Raw genomic sequence first — 16523 nt, 5'->3', positions numbered from 1 at the left:
CCCAAGTTGTCACCCCAGCTGGAGCAGGCAGTTCCAAGGCACTGTCTCCCTTAATCAAGGGCATCCCTGTGGCTAAAGCAGAGAAAGGCCTAAGGCAAGCAAGTCTTCAAATGCTTGCAGTGAAAATGCCACTGAGAACTGTGGGAGGGAGGGGGACAATTTGTTCTCTTCTCCCCAGTTTACTCAGCATTTGGAAGTTATTCTTTCCCTATTCTCCCTGCCTTGTCTCTTCCCCTTCTTCCCATCTTCCCTTTTCCCCCCAAAGAGTTTTATTTTAGCTTGATGGTGGGGGTTCCGAAGAAGAGGCTATGGGCAGCTCTGGGGACTGGCCTGCGGGCTCAGCTGCCTCTAAGGGGACATCAGGCGCTTTGGGTTCCTGGGCGTCACAGAGCTCCTCCTGTCCCTGGCAGGGCTCATGGTGCTCCTGGCTCTGGGCCTGACTGTTCATCTTCTCTTCAGCTTCAATCTCCTCTGATGTGGGGATGGAGTTCTTCTTGGGGCGACCTTTGGGTTTTGTGGGTGCTTCCTGTCCACCTTTGAGAACCTAAGGGGGTGAAAAATGGTTATTAAATTTAAGAAATGATTCCCTCCCTCCACTTTCACAACCAAACAGCATCAAAATCACCTTCTCAGCAGCGAGGTCACAGAGTTTAGCAAAAAGCTTTCTCAGCCTTTCGCCTTCAGTCTGCAAAGAAGCATTTTTCAAATGTGCAATGCACACTTAGTTCACATCACATATTTTGTCATTAAATAAAATGATCATAAACATGTTTTAAAAATAAGGAAAGAAATGAACATTGAAGAGATTACCAATGAAGGCAGTAAGGTGACATTTATTGAACTAACAAGTTCAAAGTAGCAAGCAGGAAAATAAACATACTCCAGTGTGAAAGTGTAATTGGTTAACCTTTTAACAAGGCAATCTGAGGATTCAAAGCACAAGTCTTAAAACCTGCATGCCATTTGACACAGATATTCCACTTCAAATAATTAAACCTGAGGAACGCATCAAAGGCTGAGATAAAGATTGATCTGCAAAAATGTTCATCACAAAATTGGTTATAACAGCCGAAATTGGAGGGAAAATACCCTAAAATTTTTACCATATGATAATTATACTACATCTCAAAGAGAGAATGGTGTATAACCATTATGATGATCGCATAGGAGAATGTTCAATGACATGGGAAATATTAACATTTTCATAAAAAACAGGTGATCAGCCAGCACAATCCAATTTGGAGACAAAACAACTATACACCACCCTGCTTGCAGTATCAGAATCAAGGAAACACTTTAAATGTTTTTCTTTATGTTGTTTCCATATTTCTAATTTTCAACAATGATTATGTATAAGTATTTCTCTACTCATAAAAGAGGTGATATAAAACATATAATCTTGCATTGTTTAAAGAAGTAGCAGAGCAGTGAAAAGTGTTCTAGCTTTGAATGCAGAATAGATTAAATTGTTTGCTGTCTATATGCTTTGTCTTGGGAAAGTCCTTTAAAGACTGAGCCTCAGTTTCCTAATCTGTGAAATGGAGATAATAATACCTTATCTCGGGTCTCCCTGGTGGCGCAGTGGGTTGAGCACAGCGCTGTGAAGCTGTCTGCAGCCTCTGCAGTGCAGGTTCGATTCCCGGCCGGCCAGGGAGATTCTCACATGGCACGGCACACCTCTCGTGTCTCGCCCACTGCTCTGTCTGCTTGTTTTGCTCCCCGCTCTGTCTCTGGTGAATCCTCTCACCCTCCTGCGCCTCTGGCCTGTACCCCAGCTCTTGTATAAAAATAAATAAATCTTTTAAAATAATAATAATAATAATAATACCTTATCCAACAGGGTGATGGTGAGGGTGACCAACAGATAGTGTTTATGAAAATGCCAGAACAGCAGATCTCTGCCCTGAATCTGCCTCCCACCCTCCTCACCTCATTAACTAGCTTAGACAGTGCTAGGAGCCTTTCCTGATCTTCCATGTCTAAGTTGAATGCTTTTCACCACATGCCCTCTGAGTGCCCTATACACTCCCCACCAGAGTGTATTGCATAAGTGACTGTCACTGCATGTCTACCTCCCTGCCCCTCCTACTCTGTGCACATAGCAGGCATCCAACAACTGTCATCAAATGGACTAAGCTTTCCCAACAAGCCTTTCCATAGAGTTGGAGAAAACAGCAGAACAACAGTACTCCAGACGGCATTTGCTGATTTTAAAGGAGTTGCACATGTACCATCCTAATTTGTTACCCACAAAAGGATACTGCGAGTTAGTCAGGCATAATTTTTTTTGACTGTTTACATGTTATTTTGGAGTATAATAGACCTCCTTCCTGTGTTGGCACTGAACCCTGCTTGATAATGTTGATTTTCTGGGCAGCTAGTAAGAAGGGCTTCAGGGAGAGTTGGATTAGCACAGATAATTAGGAGTGGCATGTTTTTTGTTGCTTGCATACCTAACTACCCAGCTACTCCCATCCTGTACCCAAGCATCTAATCTCCAACTATCTTTCTATGAAGTCAATAGTCACTAAATATTTACCGATGACATCTTTCCTTTAAGAGCAGCTAGAAGATCCTGGTGCTGACCTGTAAGAATATTATAACTTCATAAGCCGTAAGTTCTTTTAAAGAAAAAACAGCTTTGTTGAGCTCTGGTTTACATACCATATATCTCTCCATGTGTAATATTCAACTTAATGATTTTTAGTAGTCACAGAATTGTGTACTCTCACTAGAATCTAATTTTAGAACATTTCATCACTCCCCCTCAAAAAACACCATACCCATTAGCAACCACACCCATTTCTCCTAAACCCCTCCCCCCACAACCCTAGGCAACCACGTGACTTGCGTCTCATCATATGATGTTTTCAAGGTTATTCATATTGCAGCATGCATCATATTTCATTCCTCATTAATGCCAAATAATATGCATTGTATGGACATACCACATTCTATTTATCCATTCATCAGTTGGTTTATGTCCCTGTTTTGGCTATTGTGAATCATGCTGCTATGAGCATGGGTGTACAAATATCTGTTCAAGTCCCTGCTTTCATTTCCTTTAGATACCTGCCCAGAAGTGAAAATTCTATGTGTAATATTTTTTTAAAGATTTATTTATTTATGCATATAAGAACTGGAGTACAGGCCAGAGGTGTGGGGGGTGAGAAGATTCACCAGAGACAGAGTGGGGATCAGAACAGGCAGATTGACTGAAATACACTGCTGAGAGGAACAGCGGGCAAGTCAGGAGAGGTCTGCTGCACCATGTGTGTAACTCTCTGGCCAGGGATTGAACTCATGCTGCAGTGGCTGTGGATAGCTTCATAGGTTGCGTCTTAACCCCTTGCGTCACCAGGGAGGCCCTATGTTTAATATTTTAAGGAACTTCCAGTTTGTTCTCCAAAGCAGCTATATCATCCTACATTCCAATCAGCCACACAAGAGGTTCCACTTCCTCACAGCCTCGCCAGCACTTGTTATTATGAATTTTTATCCTATCCATCCTGATGTGTGTAAAATGTTGTCTCATTGTGTTTTTGATTTGCCTTCCCCTGATGACTAATAAAGTCAAGCATCTTCTCCTGTGCTTATGGGTCAGCTATTGATCTTTGAAGATAAATCCTAAAATAAGGCCCGTTTATTAATCTGGTTGTCTTTATATTACTGAGTTGTAAGATTTCTCTATATATTCTGATACAAGTCCCTTATCAGATATGAAATTTGCAAATATGTTCTTCCATTCTGTTTGCTGCCTTTTTACTTCCTTACTGATGTCCTTCACAGCACAAAAATTTTCAATTTTGATGTAGTCCAATTTATTTTTTTGTTTTGTTGCTTGTGCTTTTGGTGTCATATTTAAGAAGGTTTTGCCTAATCCAGTTCTTTTATTTTTTATCTAACAGTTTTCTAGTTTTAGCTTTTACGCTTAGATCTATAATCTTGAGTTACCTTTTGTGTGTGGTTTGAAGAAAACAAAAGTTTTCAAATATTTACCTCCTTTTATCTTTCAATCTGCTCAGTCACTGTCCTTACCACCCAAACAGCTAACACAAAGCTATGAAGGGGAACTTTCACACGGTACAGATGCTGACAGAATCCACCTCTAGGGAGAAGATGTCCCTATATTCCTTTTCACATAAGTCAGGATCTGATTTTGAGCACAGGCTGTTGAAAGCACCCAAATGTGCCAAGATAAAATTTACATGTTGAAAGCAGCTGCACTAGGTATGAAAGAGGTTATACAAAATTAATTTGCCCCATGTAGTAATCAAGTTATAAAAGGGCAGGTCTAAGGAAGCCACCTAATTGGCAAAAAAAAAAAAAAAAAAAAAAGTCCAGCCCAGCAATTAGAGAACACCACCCACACAGCTTGGATAGACCCCACCTGGCTGTTTTCCTACTGCATGAAGAAAAATCAAAACAGTCAGACCATTTTCTAAATGGAATAAAACATTCCAGCACAAGCAATAATTAGAAGACAACTACTTTCTTGGCTGCCTTCCGCATTCGACCTCTGGCCTCCTGCCTCCCAGCACACCTGAGACATGCAATTATCTCACCACCACCCCACACCAGGAGCTGCACATTCTCATGCACCCCGTGGCCCTTCTCCCACGACCCCTCCTCCCCAATAAGTCCTAGAGTCAGTTTAGCCATTTGGTCTAGAAAGGTCAGGTAACCCATTGTAGGCAACGTCACATGCCATTTGGAAAACACTATGGCACTATTTACCTTTATTAGCCATGCCTGCTATGACCTTCCTGGCAACTCTAAAAGTAGATATTCAGATATCCTGTTGCTGAGGATATCAATGCAAGGCTTTGCTTCCTTCCCTCGGTGCTTTGGTGAGAGACTGGGGGGTGGGGGGGAGCTGGACTGCAGCGTGGAATGCTAGTGCAGGAAGGAATCTTCTGCCTCCCCCACTTTTCAGAGAAGACACTGAGCAGGCAGAAGTGATTTGTATGGCCAAAGGGTGAAGGGACCTTGCATTTCAAGGGCAGAGCATAGATTTGAATGCAAAACCCCTGACCATTCTAGCACTCTTAGCAGGTTTCCACTGGGAAGGATGTGCGAGGATATCTACAATGTGTAGCCGTGATTTCTGATTTCAATATTTATCTGCAACTACCCAATCTCCCAGCAGACCCCAGGTCATCGACTCCTTCACAGGGGGACTTGTATTCTTCCTTTCTCTATTTATGTGCAGCACAGTGGAATAGTGAAGGCCACAGACCACTGTTTCCGTGAAACTAAGAAGCAAGTTCAGATTGTCCAAGTGACTTCCTTCCCCACTCACTGGTTAGTAGACTTTCTTGGCCTAAACGTGACGCGGCCCACTGTCTCCCAAGCGAGGCCTGAAATGCCATGGCACTGACTGGGGAAAGGCTGGCATGTGGAGAATGAGAAAGACCAAATACCCTGGACTGTTCTTCACTGCAAGAAAAGTTCAGAGTCTCAGAAACCTGCAGAATTCATGTTAAGTTTATCTTCCCTAGCCTCCAAAGTCTGGGTTCTCTGGAGACATGAATTTTGTGTGTATGAATAAAAATAATGACTATTTTTTGTAATAAAATGATAAGAAGAAGAAGAGCAGCTGACATTTCTTGACTCCCTGCAGGACAGCATGTACTCTTCCAAGTTTTACAGGGATTCACTCAGTTAATACCACAGCCTTATACGGTATATAGTAGGCATTGACTGATGAGGAAACAGGCACACAGAGGTTAAGTAACCTGCCTGAGATCACACAGATAGCAAGTGGTAACAATTTCACAGAATTGTTGACTATCTGGAGATTTTCAGCGCGAAAGATGTTTATGACGCGTGGTATGTGGCCCACCCGATTCTGTGATGGGGTGAGGGTGGGGGGCCCCTCCCCAAACAGGAATTGCAATTTAGAGCTGAAAAAGACCACCAAATAATGAGCCTGTTGCAAAACACTGTGGCTCCGACTGGAACTAGAGCCAAACAGAAATGGAATAGAGGGTGAGTGTCCCATCTAATGTGCAAGATTAAATTTACCCAACCCGCTATAGGTTACAAATGCTGACCGGTAAAAACTAGTCAGAGATGCTATCTTGGTTTTGGCAGCCCTGTCCTTGGCAGTCGTGTGAATAACTCTGAGAATCAAGTGCTAATCTTTTTCCAGTTCCAATTAGGTTACTAGCCTTGAGACATCTTTATTACCCAATTATCTTTTTCTTTTCCTCCCCATTACCTAAAGAGATAGCCTTGAAAGAGTTTTACCAGCACAATATATGAAGCAATCCGCACCCCGACAATACCTCGCTGTCCTGGGAAAGGCAGGATCCAGACCCACAGCTGAACAGCATCACTCACCTTCGGGCTCTGGCTGTTCTGAAGCACTGCCAGTGCCCCTTTCCTTCTGCCCGTGACGCACTTCCACTCACACACCAAAACCTTCCCTGTGAAGTGACCCCTTGACTGATCCTGAGCCCTGTAAATAAATCACCACTGACCTCATTGCGATTACTGTGTACAATTGCTAGTCTATAGGTCTGTGTCCTCCTCCACCTGACAAAGTACCTTTACTAAATGTTATTTTTAAATGGATGGGTTCATATCTTGTCTTCGCATCTCCAATGCCTGGCGAAAGTAAGTGATCAATAAATAAATGGCTGGGCCTCCCCTGGTGGCGTAGGTGATTAAGCGTTGCGCTGTGACGCTGTCCACAGCCTCTGCAGCAGGGGTTCCATCCCGGCCGGCCAGCGAGGGCCCCACATGGTACAGCAGACATCTCCTGTCATGCCCGCTGCTCCCCCCAGCAGTGCATTTCAGTCAGTCTGCCTGTTCTGTTCCCCGCTCAGTCTCTAGTGAATCCTCTGACCCTCCCGCACATCTGGCCTGTACCCCAGTTCGTGTATAAATAAATAAATCTTTAAAAAAATTAAAAAAATAGATAAATAAATAAATGGCTGCTAAAATGAACAAGAGCTGGTGCCCGCGCTCCCTTAGAAGGACCTGAATGTGGTTGGCCTGGGGAATGCTCTCCGAGGTTCAATCTGCTCAGTTATTTTACCTCCATTTTGCTTTAAATGACATTGATAACCATCAATAACCAGCCCACAATTGTGCCGGCAGCACAGCAGCTTGTGAAAAACAAGTGACGTCAGAGGCACCGGCACACGCGTTGTCCCACAGGCACTGGGCGGTGCTGACAGAGGTGGCAGGCTGTCAATTCCTTAATCATCTGACTCATGAGAAGATCGCTGATAACCAATTTAAACAATACCCCTGCCTTTCGGGAGACATTGATTTTGATGACGATGATTGACGAGGAAGGAGGTGGGTGGTGGAACTTGCACCAGAAAGCAGTGAAGGGACTTGCCCAAAATCAGCCAGGGAGGGGCAAGCTTGGGAACACAGCCCAGAGTTTCTCACTCCCAAATCTGATTCTTTAAGAGATCAGTTCCCCCAAAAGGCTTCTGCAGCCAGTTTCATGTGTGTCTTAGCATTCTGGAGGTTTTGAAATGGCTGTCTGTGTTAACTGAATTCCAATTATCCCTCCATATCAACTTCTCCCACCTTTCCCAATACTCTCTTCTGAACAACTATGGGCTTAAAAATCTGTAATGAACAACCACCAGCACTTAATCACAATGTGTTCTCTAGCTGCTTCCTGGGCCTCAATTCCCCAACGAGATCAAAAATTCTATGAAGACAGGATTATATTTTCTTTGTTTACTTCCTGTAGTTCCTAGGTCAAGAGCTGGTTCACAGAGACACTAAATACATTTTTGTTCATGCATACAATATCTGTGTGTTGGTTCACACGACTGGCATCTCTGCCTCACATAGAGAGGATCTCATAAGTCAAGCTACCTCCATCTGAAAAGTCTCCCATCCCGGGGCCAAATTCCCAAGAGTAAACCATGAAATTTGCCCAGGAATTACTTTCTGGGAATCTAATGGATGCTGTCTTATTGGTTTTAAATTGTTTTTCCCCATTGTGGTTTATTTTCCACATTGTTAGCAGGCAACAGCAAGAACTAAAGTTTTAAGAAAAACCATGATGGGACAAAAATACAAAGTTGAGGGTACAGGGGTTGGGAAGGTGGGTAGAGGAGTCAATTTGAAAGAAGTGACTGGTACTAGAACTTTGGTGGTGGTGTGGTTTATACATTTATCGAGGTGTGAAACTTATATAGCATTGAGAACCAATAGTAAATCAATTTTAAGAAAGAAAAAGAAGGGCCTCCCCGGTGGCTCAGCGGTTGAGCGCTGGGTTACGAGGCTGCCCGCAGCCTCTGCAGCGCCGGTTTGATCCCCGGCCCCTGGCGAGGGTCCCACATGGCGCGCAGACCTCACCTGCCTCCTGCTGCTCCCCTCAGCAGTGTTTTTCGTCAGTCTGCCTGTTCTCCTCCCCCTCTGGCTCTGGTGAGTTCTCTCACCCTCCTGTGCTTCTGACTGTACCCCAGTGCTTGTATAAATAAATAAATACATCTTTAAAGAAAAGAAAAAGAACACCCAGGAGCTAAGCAGGTGAAAAGCCTAGCAGGTGGGGTTAGTTATTTTGTGCTTGTGGAAAATATCATATTCAAGCCTGGAAACACCTGGAAATATGCTTGTGACCAGAGGGTTTATTGAATTAGAATGTCATCCAGTCAGGCCTGGACCACCTCATCCATATGAGGGAAAAAGGGGCCAATAAAGTTCAGGACATATGATGGGCCTCCCCAGTGGTGCAGCTGTTGAGCGCTGAGTTGTGAAGCTGCCCGCAGCCTCTGCAGCACAGGTTCGATCCGCAGCCCCCGGGCACATGGCGCGCAGACCTCTCCTGCCGCCCACTGCTCCCCTCAGCAGTGTACTTCATCCGTCAGCCTGGTCTGCTCTCCCCTCTGGTCTGGTGAATTCTCTCACCCTCCCACACTTCTGACTGTACCCAGTGCTTGTATAAATAAATTAATTAATTAAAAAAAAAAAGTTCAGGACACATGAGAGAAAGATCCAGGTAGGAAGCCAGGAGTACCGGGTCTCTAAAGAATAGAGCAGGACTTTTCTCTATCCCCCTCTCGTCCCTTTTTCTCTGAACTTTGGCCTTGTCCCCTGTGCTTTACAAAACTGGAAATGAAACACTTAGTTACTGTGGAAAATTTGGGTTTAAGAGTGCTTTTTTAAAAATAGGTAAACTAGTATGAAATTGAGTTCCTCACAATGTAAAGATGTTTATTCCAATAAAGTTCATGTAAAAACCAAAGATGGGATGACTCATTAGCCAGGCACCGGGGCTAGGCCCTCCACTGTCACTATGCCACGTGCATTAGAGGAACCAGGTGCCCAGCACTGTCCCGACACACGAAGTCAGGATTCTGGGAGAGGCCTAGGGTTCAGCCTTTATACTTGCCACCCAGGTTACTCTGATGCCCAATAAAATTGGAGACTCACCGCATTTGAGGAGACACATAGCCACAAGAGCAGATGTGCTCTATATGCCATTACCAACAAAGAGCCCTGTCTTCTATTCTTAGCTCCTGGTGGGCGGGTAAGGAAGTTCTTTGAAAAGGCTAGCAGGTGGGGTTAAAACTAACTGAAAAGCTTGTGGGCTTTCTTTTCCCTTTATTTTTAAGTAAACTGTGAAAAAAGAATATCCTTCAGCTTTGGAAATGCAGGTCAGGAGGAATGGCTTATCTGACTATTTAAGGGGCCTCCCTCCCAGTCAGCTTCTTCAAAGGCTTTTCAGTCTCTGGAGCCTAAACCACCAAATGGTCCATCTTGCCTTCTTACCAGCCCCGTAGTAAGAATTTTTCCCATTATGGTGGGCATATGATTAAATTCACTCTCTTCTTTCTTACCATTTTCTTCCATTTCATCCTACGGTTCTGATACCAAGTCTTCACCTGCAGTTGAGTGAGTCCCAGAGACTGGGCCAAGTCCAACCTAGAAGGCATATAAAGGAAGGATGAGGAAAAGGGTAAGCCGGAGAAAGATGGGGTCCTGCTGGCTAGCTCCAGACAGTGCTACCAAAGCACAGATCTCCCCCCATTAAACCGATTCTTCCCCAAAGAACTTTGCTTTCCTCCCAAGAAACCAATGGATGGAACACCAAGTAGCTAAGAAAATGATGCCCACACCCCAGGGCTTGTAGGGCCTCACTCAGAAAATATTTACTCTACATTGGTCCTGAAAATAATTTCTGAGCCTTCACTGCAAAGTCCTTTTTCTGACTTGATAGAGCCTTTTCTTTGATCCTGTAACATTCTGACCTCATATCCAAACTGAGAAGGAAGGGTAAAGCTGTATTTCCCTTCCAAGAATCCCACTTATCAGTCTGGAGCCAACTCAAGTCCCACCTCCTGTGGGTGAACCTCGAGGGCCCCTCAGTTCACAAGAGTTATCTCCACTACACCCTCCCATGGATCGGCCATCACCAGATGACTCCAGATTCTCCACTGGTGTCTAGTTGCTTCAGATGAGTTAGTTCTGCCTCCCTAACTCAACTGCAAGAGTAGAGTATGTCTTCTGCTTCCTTTATAGCAACAAAAATGCCTACCACATTATAAATTGAGAACAAGGGCTCAAAAATGCTTTTCACTGGATTGAGTCATTCATGGTAGCTGTCCTAAAGTGTTACAATGCCAGATTTCAAAAGAAACAATACATCCACAACGCCTCCTGCTTTCCATTCCACTGCTAACCACAATTCTGCATTTCTCTGTAGGCTTCTGAAAAATCCTGAATGTCAAAGCCATTCCTGGGAAGTGTGTAGTTGGCACTAATTCCAGCAAAGCAGCAACCATTTCCTGAGTACCGCAGCGTCCCAGGCTACAGGTTAAGCCCCTGACATGTGCAATCTTATTTGTTCCTTTCACAACACTGAAAGTACATACAATTATTACCATTTGAAAACTGAGAGCTCCTAGGCTCAGAGGGAGTTGAATCTCTCAGCGACAGTGGCCAAATCCTTTGTAAATAAAGTTTACATTCATTTGTTAACACATTGTCTATGGCTGCTTTCAATGCTACAACCTCAATATTGAGTAGTTGTGATAGCAACCCTGTGACTCACAAAGCCTAAAATATTTACTGTCTAGCTCTGTACAGAATAATTTTGCTGTCCTCTAGTAGATGATCCCTGGAGTAAGAGGTGGAGCCAGGATTTAAATCTACTCACCTCTGACTTATATACCTCCTTTTACATAGGGGCTCACCATATTTTTGTGCACATTAGCTCTATCAAAGAGAAGCTCTAGCTCAGGCTTTAGTGGAGAAAATGCAGGAATGCTCTATCACAAGGAATGACAACGAATTTCCCGAGTGCAGCATATGAAATGAGAAAGGGAACCAAGCTCCCAACCTTCCCCCAGGAGACTGGGTGTTGACACAGGTTGATAAGAACTGAACATCAACTCAAAGGACCAACACCAGTTGCCTCCCTGTGGCCAACCCTAGTTAAAGGCAGTGTCAACGGCTAAAGCAGCAACTTGGGATGAGCACCCTAGATACAGCTTGAGCAGTGACCACCATTTTTGAAGGGCTCTCTGAGGATTGTCTTTTGTGGACCAAAGTCCATTATGTCACACAGACCTGCAGCCACAGCCTGGGCCATGAAGAATCTCAGGTGTGAGTTCTCAGTGTAACTTTCTGTACCAGAGGAGTCTTGAGCCACCTTCACCACCAGGAAGACCATGGGTATTAGCAAGGAAGGTTCTGGGTGCTAACTATTGCACTCCCAAATGCAGCTGCCTGACCTCCTTGCCCAGAGCAGAGTGCTTTACATCTCCAAGAATAAAAGCTGTCTTCTTTCAAAGGAACTCAGAACCTCCCTTCAATCTGCATTCACATATATCTGGTTGTCCCAGTAAAAGGGCTACTGGAAGTTGACAGTTATATTGAAAGTAATTAACAGACTGAAGCTAATAAATAGCCAGTGCCAAATAGCACTTAGCCATGCCACTAAATGAGCACTGCCTTCCAAGCAGCCATTCATTTAGAACTAAGAATCCAGGGGGCAGTGAGGGTGGGAGGAAAGAGCATCCTTCTGGTTTCTCACTCCCCCCTGGAGCCCCCTGGGCTCCCAGCATGCCTCCTCAGCCAGTTCACCTGAGGCCGTCAGGTGCATTAGTCAGTGGAAGATTCAGTGCACAGCTCTGCCGCTGCATTAGCAAATGGCATTAGCTCATTTGGGAAAAATGCGCCCTTGACTCACTCTGGCTACAAAATCACGCTTCCCTGTCATCAGCTTTCTCTCATTACCTGCCACCGTTACAAATTCTCACTTCCCTGCATATTCACTTAAATAAGGTCACCTAGGAAACGAAGGAAACAAACAACACAGAGGAAGAGGGAGAGCAGTGCTGGAGAAGGGAGCACCCATGGCCCTGGTCACGTATGGAGGGGAGGGACATTTGAGAGGGTGGGGTAAGGAGCAGCCTCCCTGCCAGCCAGATGGTGTCCTCCCCAGGCAAGTGAATCAATCCTGACTGGGTCACCTGAGAAATGCCTGGGCAGGTATCAGGAAGCCCTGGGAAGTCTACTAGGAACTGGTATTTCTGTTCAAAAATTCTGACTTCTAGAAGATAAGTCTAAAATTTTACCTAAACATATCAAAACTCTTTTTATGCACCACCATGCAATTCATAAATAATGGTGCCCACTCAATCTGGTTTCCCAAAGACATCAGGGTCCCCCATTATATGATGGAGGGCATCAAAACAGTAACTTAATACCAGAGACCCTAGCTATTAATCTCCAATCCATCTTAATCTCCAATCATCGTCCACTGAAGACACCCCAAATGCTCATGTCCAAAGCAGAGCTCATGCTTTCGCCACCAAACTCACTGTCCTCTGCCTTGCAACTTCATCTACTGGCATCCCTATTTACCTATGGTCCAGCCAGGAACCACAGAATTCTCTCTCCTCTCTCTTCCTCAACCCAATGTCGATTCTGCTCATCCCATACTAAAACTGTTCTTTAATTATTTTCTCATCTCTATTCTCATTGCCTCCACCTTCATTCAGGTCTTCCCTAGACTCTCCTAACTGATTTCCCTGCTTTTCCTTCTCAAATCAATCATTTATGGTGCCACTAAATTGAGGATTCTAAAATGTAAAGCTGGCCATGTTGTTTCCAGGTCATAATGGCTACTAACCCATCATGTAAACTAGAGAGTCCACATTCTTTGGCCAGGCATACGAGTCCCTTCCAGAATCGAGCTGTTTGCCCCACTGCAGCTTCCCCTCCTACCACATCCTGATTCACACTTTGTGCTGGAGATGTCCACCCACTTGCAGTTCCCTCAACATGTCCAGCAAACATGCTTCTGTGCCTTCTGTGACATATCCATGTCCTCCTGGAGCAAAGCTCAAGTAAAATGTTGTTTCCTCTGAGAAGCCTTCCCTAATCCCATCTGACACACTCAGTAACACACCAGCACCCATACCCAGCTCACTGTACTACAGTTAATGTAATATAAGGTTCTCTTCTAGTACTTTCTGGACCATCACCCCTGCTGCAATGCTCAGCACACAGGCGAAGCCTGGCGAACAGCAGGTGGGTACACAATTTATTGACTTGGTAAAAGATTCTCTTTTAAGTCAGTGATTTGCAGACACTTCTCTCACTGAAACTTTCATCAAACAATTAGTAAATAAATGGCTTATGAGAGGCCAAGGAAAAGTTTCTTTTCCTTTCTCTTTATTAGGACTGGAGTCAAACCTGACAGGGAAAGACAGCGAGCAAAAGGAGAAAAGAAAGACCTAGAACATCATCTCAGTAAACAGGATCTCCTAGGAGCTCATTCATCTCCAGAGTGAGTCTGAAGGAACAAGAGAAGACACACACTTGCGTGTTTTATAATTAAAGATATTAAAATAAAGAAAGGTATTGAAGTCTCCAACTAAAGCAAAGGTCACATTCGCCTCATCTGGATCTCTAATATGTTTAAAGAAGGGATTCTCATTTGGTCTCAGTGAAGTGGTTGTGACTTAGTAACATCAAATCCACTGAGACATGGACTAGCTCCTGGATCCCAGTTCAGCTGTCACCAGGCCAGCAGACAGAGCCACTGGGGGTGGAAGGGTGGGGAGAAGCTCCTGGACCACAATTCCAGGTCAGTCTCACTGCATGTTTATTTATTTTTTTCTTATATTGTTATTCATTTTTGTGCAATAAATGAATAAATCCCCATAAATCTCCCACCACCAATTCACCCATGAACCATCACTATAGTCCCTCTTGCTCTTCCCTCCCCTGTTTGGACTCCCTCCCTCCCGCTCCCCTGCTATACCACAGCATGTTTAAGTGGCTTTAAAAACCAAACATGCTTGCCAGATGAGAGCCTGGGCAACCATTTACTGAGATTTGTCTTGCTTATTACATGGGAGTAGTTAAGTTAAAACAAAGAGACCCAGAATGGAGCATAAATTCTGCAATGGGCAAGTTCCTGGGGCTGACTGCGATGAATTCTTGTGGGCTGGATTCTGTTAAACCAAGGCTGAGATGAAGTGAGCGAGAAATAAATTCCTACCCATGTCAAGCATCTCTAAAATAACCCTTGTACCAAGATCACAAGGCGCTCCCTCCTCAAGGGCCTTCACCTCAGGCAGACCCCATTCTGACTCCTCACCTGTCTGGGGTGGACAAGTACTTCTGCTTCTGGAATTTCTTCTCCAGGCCCATGAGCTGCAGCTCGGTGAAGATGGTGCGGCTCCGGCGGGGCTTCTTCTGCCGGGGGGTGGGCTGCTCTGTCTCCGACTCACTGCTGCCCAGAGCCTCGCCACCTGGGGTCTCAGCAGAAGGAGCCTCTGGGGCCGGGTGGCGTGACAATGCCTGGGTGATTCCAGGGGTGGCAGGGACCAGATGAGAGATGACTGTGGGCTGCCGGGTGATGACCGAGAGGAGAGGATAGGCCCGAAGGGAAGCGGGGCCTGGAAGACAAGCAGGGAGGCAGGTCACACAGTGAGCAGGTTGGAAGGCGGCCAGGGGCCCTCAGAAGGCCACTTGCAGAGACCTGTCTGACTGGCTGGCCTGTGCATCCTAAGGAGGTGCAAATGAAGGTAGGGAATGAAGAGGCAACTCAAAAGCTATGACTGGGTGGGCAGGACACAACAGCTCTCTCCAGGCTGTGTGAGAACATTCCAGTCCCCCTCGCCAAGAAGAGTGTCCTGGCTGCAAGTCAACCTATCCACTCTTTCTCCCATTTGAACCCCTTAATTCTGGTTTCAGAGGTATGGGTTAATGAAACTGTATAGATGAAAAGACCTAGTCTAAAAATGCTAGATATACTTACAAACTCCAAAATAGATGCCTGAGAACTATGGTCTTTATTAAAAAGTGCCTGAGAACTATGGTCTTTATTAAAAAAAAAAAAAAAGACATGGTTGTAATTATAAATTCCTCGTGAGGGGGTTTATAGACCTTGAATCATCATATTTTTCAGAGCTGGAAGAACGCTAAATGATTATTTTATTCAACTCCTTCATTTCAAGAGAAAGAAACAGTCCCAGATAGGTTATTTGCCTAGGATCACAGAGCTAAGAATAAGCAGATTCAGGAAACAAACCAATTTCTTCTGGTTTCTGCTATTATCACCACATCATGAATCATGTGGATACATCACTAAGGAGAGGGGAGCAGATAGATTTCAATTTGCACAAAAACTCAGGCCCATTGTGACTGGCTGCCTCCATTACTGTGCTAAAGGGGATTCTCAGGCTGTTAGACACTGACTGAGGAAAGCAGGCTGAGTTGATTAATGATGTCTGCCACTGGCATGTGGGGAGGAGGAGCTGGTGCACACATACTAACTATGTGCCACACCCGCTTTAGGAATCTCAAGGCAAGGGTACTTTTCTGTCCAAGAATCTGTTATGTCTTAAAAGTTCAAGTAAAAGAGTGCTTCCCTGTCATTATTGAATAGTATCAGGTTTAAAATGTCATGATCATTACCTATGTAAATCATTTTCTCTCTCTGCACATTGGTTTTGTCATCTGTAAAGTCAGTAAATGTAATAGTTTCCAAGAATCCTTCAAAATCTAATAGATTGGTGCCACAAAAATACCTCTCATCCCAAGCCCATCTTGATAACCAATGAAAATAAAGAAGACTCAGGGGCTGCCCTTTGGGGTTCAGCCCAGTCTGACAACTCATTACAAAGGCAAGGTGAACACTGAATCAACCAACACCAGTAGTTCTGAGTTACGCCGACCAACGTCCTAAAGCACCCAGGGGCTATCTGTGTTCTCTCTCTCTTCACTGGGTTGGCATTTCTCCTCTTATTCATCCTGTGCTTCTGTTCTGGACCCCAGTCACACTTATGAAAACAGGTAACTTCTCTTGTTCTTTGACTGCTTCCAATAAGGCCCAGTGAAACCACAAAGTTGTTAAATAATAAATCATCAAGGGCTATGACTACTCTTACCTCTCAGCCAACACTAACACTTGAGGTTTTATGTTGTAGATTCTTTTTAATTTAAAAATCTTCTGGGAATAGTATTTTATAGCAGTAAAATTAAGATACCTGGGTCTGTGGTTTTAGACCTGCCAGTATATAAAA

The 16523-nt window shown here is 44.5% G+C and overlaps 1 protein-coding gene across 1 annotated transcript in view; it reads right to left on the bottom strand.

Annotated features, from left to right (window-relative positions):
- Positions 1–274: 274 nt before the first annotated feature.
- BARX2 (BARX homeobox 2) overlaps positions 275–16523 on the bottom strand; it is a gene marked incomplete at its 3' end in the record, with an annotated part of 67490 nt that continues 51241 nt past the window's right edge. Inside the window, exons 2-4 of the mRNA XM_084249567.1 lie at positions 14594–14894; positions 9819–9903; positions 275–544 (exon numbers count right to left, since the gene is read on the bottom strand). Of these exons, the coding sequence (XP_084105693.1) occupies positions 275–544; positions 9819–9903; positions 14594–14894 (656 nt within the window). The remainder of the gene's footprint in view (positions 545–9818; positions 9904–14593; positions 14895–16523) is intronic.

The sequence above is a fragment of the Talpa europaea genome (assembly GCF_964194135.1).
Source record: "Talpa europaea genome assembly, chromosome: 12".
Taxonomy (NCBI): domain Eukaryota; kingdom Metazoa; phylum Chordata; class Mammalia; order Eulipotyphla; family Talpidae; genus Talpa; species Talpa europaea.
Note: the sequence above shows the minus strand (reverse complement) of the source record. Positions and strands in the feature narration are given on the sequence as shown.